Here is a 6,911-nt window from a genome sequence, read left to right as displayed (position 1 = left end):
TAAATGCCAAATTAGTCTAAAAAACAAAAACAAAAAAAATAAATAAAAAACTTTGGTTAGCCAAAACAGCATGTAGCTGAAATATTAGCTACACTTCAAAACACACTAAAAATATATTTTTTTAAAACATAAATTAGCGGAAAAAGCTTGCTGACAAATTAGCTAAACTCCAACGTGGACAAAAAAAAACCCTAAATTAGGCAAAACAGCTAACATGTAGCTGAAATATTAGCTTAAATCCAAAATAGCCTAGAAAAATTCAGTACCGTTATTTCTGGACTATAGATACTACATTTTTCCAAAGTTTTTAACCATGCGGATTATACAAAAGTCCAGCTATTCAGTGGATTTTTCTTCCACTTCTAGGGGAGCTCTAATCGGAATTAGAATCAAAAACAAGATAGACAAAAATCAATGCAAATCAGACTAGTCAACGCTACTTTTTCAGATAGAACATCCATCCATCTTCCTGACCGCTTCTTCAGTCTGTCCAGTCTGTCTCAGGGCCTCAGATAGAACACTTATGACAAATTACTAACTGGTAATTATTTTCAAATCCTCGCTTCTTCATCATGGAAATCCCACAAAGTTTGTGTGGTGCACATTTTAAGTTAAAAGTCATGGAACTTGTTGTGTAGGAAGGAAACCGCTATGCTGCACACAAGCTTAGCATCAAGGAATCTACGGTGAGACGCTGGAGACGGCAGGTACATACATGTACATTTACAGTACAAAATTGTTATTGTAAATATCAAATTTTTCAACATAGAAATCTGTGGCTTATAGCCCGGTGCGACTTGTATTTCTTTTTTTTTTCCTTTTTTTAAATTTGAGCAGATGCGGCTTATATACAGGTGCGCCCTATAGTCCAGAAAATACGGTAAATACCAAAATAGTCCAAAAAACTAGAAGAAACTTTAAAACCGCAACTCTTTAACATGATTACAAATAATAAAAAGGCAGGGATATTATTAAATATAATAAATCAACTTAAACATTAAATAACTTTCAATATTTTACTCTCCATAAAAATATATTTTGTCAAATTTATACAAGTTAGAAATAACGCGCGAGATAACATGACTTTTACTGGCCTTGACTGTCACATGTGTCGTAGAGTTTCCGCCCTGAGACTGGAAGGTCATTAGTTCAAATCCCAGCCGAGTCAGACGAAGGACTTAAAATGGGATCCAGTGCCTCCCTCCTTGACACTCAGCACTAAGGGGCTGGATTGGGGGGTTAAACCACCAAATGGTTTCCGAGCGCAGCTGTGTCTGCAGCTCACCACTCCCTCAGGGGATGGGTCTAATGTGGAGAACAAATTTCACACAGCTAGGTGTGTGACAACTAATAGGACTTTAACATCTGTCTCACTGATACAAAACAAAAATGTTCCCAAAACTATGGACTATCAGAAGTGTATTCGATATTCCTGTCAACAAAAGTGTTGCTTTTTTTCTTAGTGGCAAGTGTAAAAGACAAACTTAGAGTCTCAGAGAAATGATCAACCAAGACAGGAAGAGGAGGAGTGAGGGGTTGTCCCTCCGTCCTCCTCACAGCTTTCATCAGTCGATCCTTCACCAGGACAGCAGAGAGGACTTCTTCTTCATCGGGTGAGCAGCAGCCTCCTTTACCTTCTATGAGGGTCTCATTGCATTGAGTCAGGGAGTTCTGACCTCCTGAAGGTTCCGGTTGGACCCTATAGAACGGGACAGAAGAATACTAGAGCTTGTGAAGTTTCTGCAACTGGTCAAAACTGGCTTCAGTTTAATCCTCTGTTGTTGAAGTGCGTTACAGATTTTTGTTTACCTGTTAATATGTTGGTGCAAACGCCATTGGTGTTCTGGATCCACGGCGCCTGTGGAACCAGAACTCTAAGGTGGGGTGTTTCCTTCAGCAGTAAACAAAAACAAATGTCTGTTTGTCAGGGGTATGTGGCTCAGTGAGACACACGTCTGTTTCCACAGGCTGCTTGTCATTGGTTTATTAGGTTAAGGCTGGTATGAAGGCAGCTGACCAGGCTTTAGACCGAGCCGGAGGTCAGACTAATGACTGAGACTTGATGAGTCAGACTGAAAAATGATCGTTTTATGAAAGTGGAAAAACCAATGTTGACCATCATTTCCTTAAACAGAACTTGATAGTCTATAACCATTTAACACCTGAGGCGTCGCCGGTGACTCTTAAACACAAAATCTTTAACGTAATGTAACTTTTCAACCATTAACACGATAATTCCAGTAGATTTTGAAGGAGAAAAGCAGCTTTTCTCCTTCAAAATCTACTGGAATTATCGTGTTAACAGTTAAAAAAATACTTCCTCTGACAGAACCTTTGTGTTTTTAGTCCTGCAGCACAATCAAGGTTCTGTTCATCCATCCATTCCATCTGTCCGTCCTGATGAGTGGACAGCCTCCTCCCCCGTATCATCCCTATAACCCGGATGGAGCTCCGCCCCCTTCTTTCCCACCAGGTCTGTTTTTGTGGTAACTTTAGCATCATCAAAAATAAAAGGCTATTCCTGAGAATATTCTATGGCTGAAGGTTTGATCACGTGATTTCTTGTTTTTTCCCCAGCTTTTGTCTCACAGCCAGCCTTTTTCCCTGGCTCCATTTACCAGGTACCCAGCATAAAAATCTTAACAATAACTGTGCTTTTCCAGACACTCAACGTGCTTACAATGTGTATCCATTGTTCGTTCACTGCTCAATCATACTTGGTAGTGATAGTGAGCTACTGATGTAGCTACAACTGCCCTTGGCCCCCCTGACCATCGCCAGGACGTTCACATGCATTCAGACACTAGTGGAGCCACACTGGAGGCAGGGAGGGTGAAGTGTCTTGCCTAAGGACACAGGAACGGTTGGCTGCAAGGAGCGGGAATCAAAGCGCCGATCCTTCATTTATTGGCCGACCTGGTCAACCACCTGAGCCACCCCTCTCCAGCACACTCTGCTCCTTTTTCCTGACACTCTGAACACAATTTCAATTTAAAATTTCTTTAAATAACAAAAAAAAAGCCAATAATGGGGTAATATAAATGGTCTTACCAAGAGTTCTCGTTCAGACATGTTTTCTCAAACTAAGATTATTTTGCTTTTGAAAAACTTTCCTGATAAGATTATTTTTCATGTAAGAAACCTTTTTTAAGATTCAGTTCCTGTTAAAGCACAGCCGTGTAGCTGTTAGATCTCGTGTAAAGGTCAAGGCCTGGGGGCTGAATCCTGCCCTCCAGGTAATTGTATTTTTTGTCTTTAAAGGCCCCAATTGCACTCATTTCTAACTTGTATCATTTTGACAAAATATATTTCTATGGAGAGTAAAATATTGAACGTTATTTAAGGTTAAAGTTGATTTATTCTGGAATAATATTCCTGCCTTTTTATTATTTATAATTATGTTAAAAGGTTACGGTTTTAAAGTTTTAAGAATTGGATTCTGCTAGCTTTTAGGACTATTTTGGCATTTACTACAATTTGTTTTAGGATATTTTGGAGTTTAGCTAATATTTCAGCTACATGCTAGCTTTTTTGGCAAACCTACCTTTTTTGGGTTTTTTTTTTTTTTTTTTAGGCAAATTTGGCATTTAGCTAATATTTTAGCTGGCTATCAGCTTCAACGTTTTTAGTTATTAACTTGAGTGTTCAATAAATGTTTATCCTGTTCGGCCCAAGACACAAGGTGTGTTTTGGATTTTGGCCGCTTGCGTGATTGAGTTTGACACTCGTGTGAGGGAAGGATGATGGGTTGGAATCAGACCCCAACAACATCCTCTATGCTTTGGTGTTGGTGAGAGCACACTCCAAAGTTTGTTTTTTCCAAATGTCTTCATCATCAAGCAGAGATCCTTTGGCTGAGTGGTTTTGTCACTAATGGCTGCAGGATGACGTCTGACTTAAGCAGCTTCATCTTCTGTTACCAGAGGGGGTTAAGGAAAATGGTTATAAAGGGAAAAGGTGTGTGAAGGTTCACAACCAGTCAGTGGACAAAGGAAGGTTTTTCTTGCAAGATTTTTTATTTTCCAGGTTTTTTTTTTTTGTGAGTTTCTTTTTTTTTGTAAAAAGTTGATCGAACTGGTACAGTGTCTTCAAACCAAAAATAACATGGGCCCAACTGAAAATATAACTAAATTAAACAAACAAAGAGGACTGAATTGAACAGACCTGACCAGACTCTCCACACAGACACAATGGGGAAGCTTATATAGACAGGGGCAAACCATAATGGACACATGAGGGAGGGGAGAAACAAACCAACTACAAATTATAACAAATAAATCTAAAACTGCAAAAACAGAACAAATACAAACTAAACACATCTAACTAATCAAAATAGTTTTTAAAGAATAAACTAAATATTTTCCTTTAAAGAAACAAAAATAAAGTCCAGTAGGAGTGTTGGGAATCCCTGCAGTCTTGCCAGTGGAATGTCCCAAACTCCTCTGCTGATTGTGTTGGATGTGGATCACCTGAGGTGGAACTCAAACAAACAAAAGTAAATAAACTGCATTTTCACTTAAAATAAATCAAATGTGTGCACCCATTATCAACTTATTTTAAGCAAACAAAGTAAATGTTTTAAAGAAAATGAAAATACTAACACCTATGTGGCGGTTGGAGGCTCAACCACCACAAGGTGGTTCTGGTTCTTCACCTCGTGCTCCCTTACAATGCTGTCATGGTATTCATGCTTTTCCATCTATTTCTGCTTCCGAACATCTTCTAGGAAAATGTCAAAACTCATTGGAGTCCAACTGGTCCAATCCAGACTAAGAACTTTAGTCTTCTTACTTGTTTTAGATAATCAACTACTGCCTAGAAACGAGGCCTTTAGAAAAGGAACAAAAAGAGCAAAAGTGTACTAAACAATTAAAGCAAAGGAAAAAAGATGATTTCAATGAAAGAGACTTCTTGCAGATCAAAGTTCAGCCTGGGTCACATGACATCTGTGTTTCAGACTTTTCCTCAGGCCCCCACAGACTCCACCCTCCATCACGCAGGACAGCTGGGGCATGGTGTGGGGTCACTGCTGGGTTACCTTGGAGACAAGCAGGAGCACCCCCAACCCCCAAAACATGCAGGTAAACGTCTGCAGGTGTCCCTCTTCGAAGTCACATGTCCAGTGTTTAGACTGATGATGTCACACTGACAGTGAACGTGATGGAGCCCCGCCCTTATCAGGAGAGAGGTGTGGGCTCGTACCTGGCAGCGTGTTCGGCTGCTCTCTGCTGCTGCTGCCTGTGGGATCTGCTTCATCGCTGAAACCATCATTCCCTTCAACCTCTTCATCATCTCTGTCCGCGCAGCACCCACCACCATAATGGAAGGGATCACATCTGCTTGATTAATATGTTTTCAGCTTTGACTTTAGGGCAGAAAAAAATCTGCTACATGTCGTCTTGTGTTTATTAATATACATTAAAAAAATACAAATCAGTGTTGAGATTATTTCCTTTTGACCCCAGACTCAGTCAGGCCAACATTAAAGTCACACTCCAATCATCTATCAATCTGTTGTAAAAGTATTCCCATTTTTTTTAATAATGAAGGAACCTTTTTTAAATAAAATCAACAAACCCGTCATTTTATAGGATATAGTTTCTACAGAGCCGTTCAGAGGAGTTCAAGACATTCACCGGGCGGGACCGTCAGTGCGGAATAACCCTTGCCCCACCTTCCCCTTCTTGTTGCTGAGAGCTTTCTGTATATGCTCTTTCCTGCTAGCTTACAGGCCCTCACGCCCCTACCCTAACATTAGGTTACAGTGCCTGACACAATATACCTGGAGGGCCATATGACGAGCAATATTGGAGCTGTCCACTCATATCCAGATTCCAGCTCAGCCAAGGAAAACAAAGATGTTCATGGATCTATTTGTCTGCAAGTGGGTGCATCAGAATGGGGTGGGGCAAAGACCTTGTCGTTTATTCCTTGACGTGACCACCAAGACAAAGATAAAACCACAGCTAGCGTTCATCACCATCTTTATGGTCCTGGTCTTTGTAGAGACGTTTCCAAGTTTTGCAGTAGTCACCCTGTCAAATAGTGTGACCACTGTTTTTAATTCACGATTCATTTGAGCATCTTAGAACGGCTACTGTTGGTCTTGTTAAAAGCAAGGCGGGCAGTCATTATATGCCAGTTGTGACAAATATTCATATGTATTCCCACAAAGAACCAGGCGATGGGCAGCTCGGTGCATAGCTATTTTTCTCTCTTTGTGAAAAAATTGCCCTAAATGCATAAACAGTAATTCAAAGAACAGGTTTTTTTTGTTTTGTTTATTTATTTGGGGAGAGTGGGTCGTTAGCAACAACTCCAGCATTAAAGGGTTAAGTAGTCTTGACTCTTCCAGATAATACCATTTTGGAAAAGAATTCCCTCTGGAAATTGCATGATCCAAGCTCTCTCCAGGTGGCCGAGCTTCTCGCCCTATCTCCAAACGGAGTGTCCATCCACCCTACAGAGAAAGCTCATTTCAGCCCCTTGTAGTCGGGACCCTGTTATTTTGGTCATGACCCAGAGCTTATGACCTTCGGTGAGCATTAGAGCAAAGGTCGACCGGTAAATTGAGAGTTTTAAATTCTGGCTCAGCTCTCTCCTCACCACAATGAACCAGTGCAGCGACCTCATAACAGCAGATGCCACACCCATCAGACAGTCAATCTCACGTTACTGCCTATAGAGCCTACGAACAGATCCGGAGATAAAGGGCAGACCTGCCAGGGTCCAACATGCACCAGGAACAGGTCTGACTTACTGCCGGCTATGCTCCCGCTCCGGTCATACTGAAGCCGGGCACCCCTACGAAACACATATGACCTGGTTCCACCACCAGGACAGACACTGTGTCGTTGTTAACATAAACCTTGTTGTAACATTTTCCTTAATGGCTTCCGAACTGCTCTTAG

The 6,911-nt window shown here is 40.9% G+C and overlaps 1 protein-coding gene across 1 annotated transcript; it reads left to right on the top strand.

Annotated features, from left to right (window-relative positions):
- Positions 1–1,574: 1,574 nt before the first annotated feature.
- LOC112137034 (cysteine-rich and transmembrane domain-containing protein 1) lies at positions 1,575–5,453 on the top strand. The gene is made up of 5 exons (XM_024259134.2): positions 1,575–1,613; positions 2,347–2,473; positions 2,578–2,621; positions 4,958–5,081; positions 5,153–5,453. Exons 2-5 carry the CDS (start codon positions 2,401–2,403, stop codon positions 5,260–5,262), a joined length of 351 nt encoding a protein of 116 aa, XP_024114902.1. The 5' UTR covers positions 1,575–1,613; positions 2,347–2,400; the 3' UTR covers positions 5,263–5,453.
- The last annotated feature ends 1,458 nt before the right edge of the window (positions 5,454–6,911 follow it).

The sequence above is a fragment of the Oryzias melastigma genome, linkage group LG4, assembly GCF_002922805.2.
Source record: "Oryzias melastigma strain HK-1 linkage group LG4, ASM292280v2, whole genome shotgun sequence".
NCBI classification, from domain to species: domain Eukaryota; kingdom Metazoa; phylum Chordata; class Actinopteri; order Beloniformes; family Adrianichthyidae; genus Oryzias; species Oryzias melastigma.
The sequence above is the reverse complement of the archived record's forward strand: the minus strand, read 5'-3'. Positions and strand labels throughout refer to the sequence as shown.

What these genes read in the sequence shown, in the direction of transcription:
- LOC112137034 (XM_024259134.2), top strand. Translation starts at nt 2,401, where the DNA reads ATGAGTGGACAGCCTCCTCCCCCGTATCATCCCTATAACCCGGATGGA. An exon ending in TCCCTGGCTCCATTTACCAG is followed by an intron (nt 2,622 to 4,957) that starts GTACCCAGCATA and finishes TCTGTGTTTCAG; the next exon opens with ACTTTTCCTCAGGCCCCCAC. An exon ending in CCAACCCCCAAAACATGCAG is followed by an intron (nt 5,082 to 5,152) that starts GTAAACGTCTGC and finishes TCACACTGACAG; the next exon opens with TGAACGTGATGGAGCCCCGC.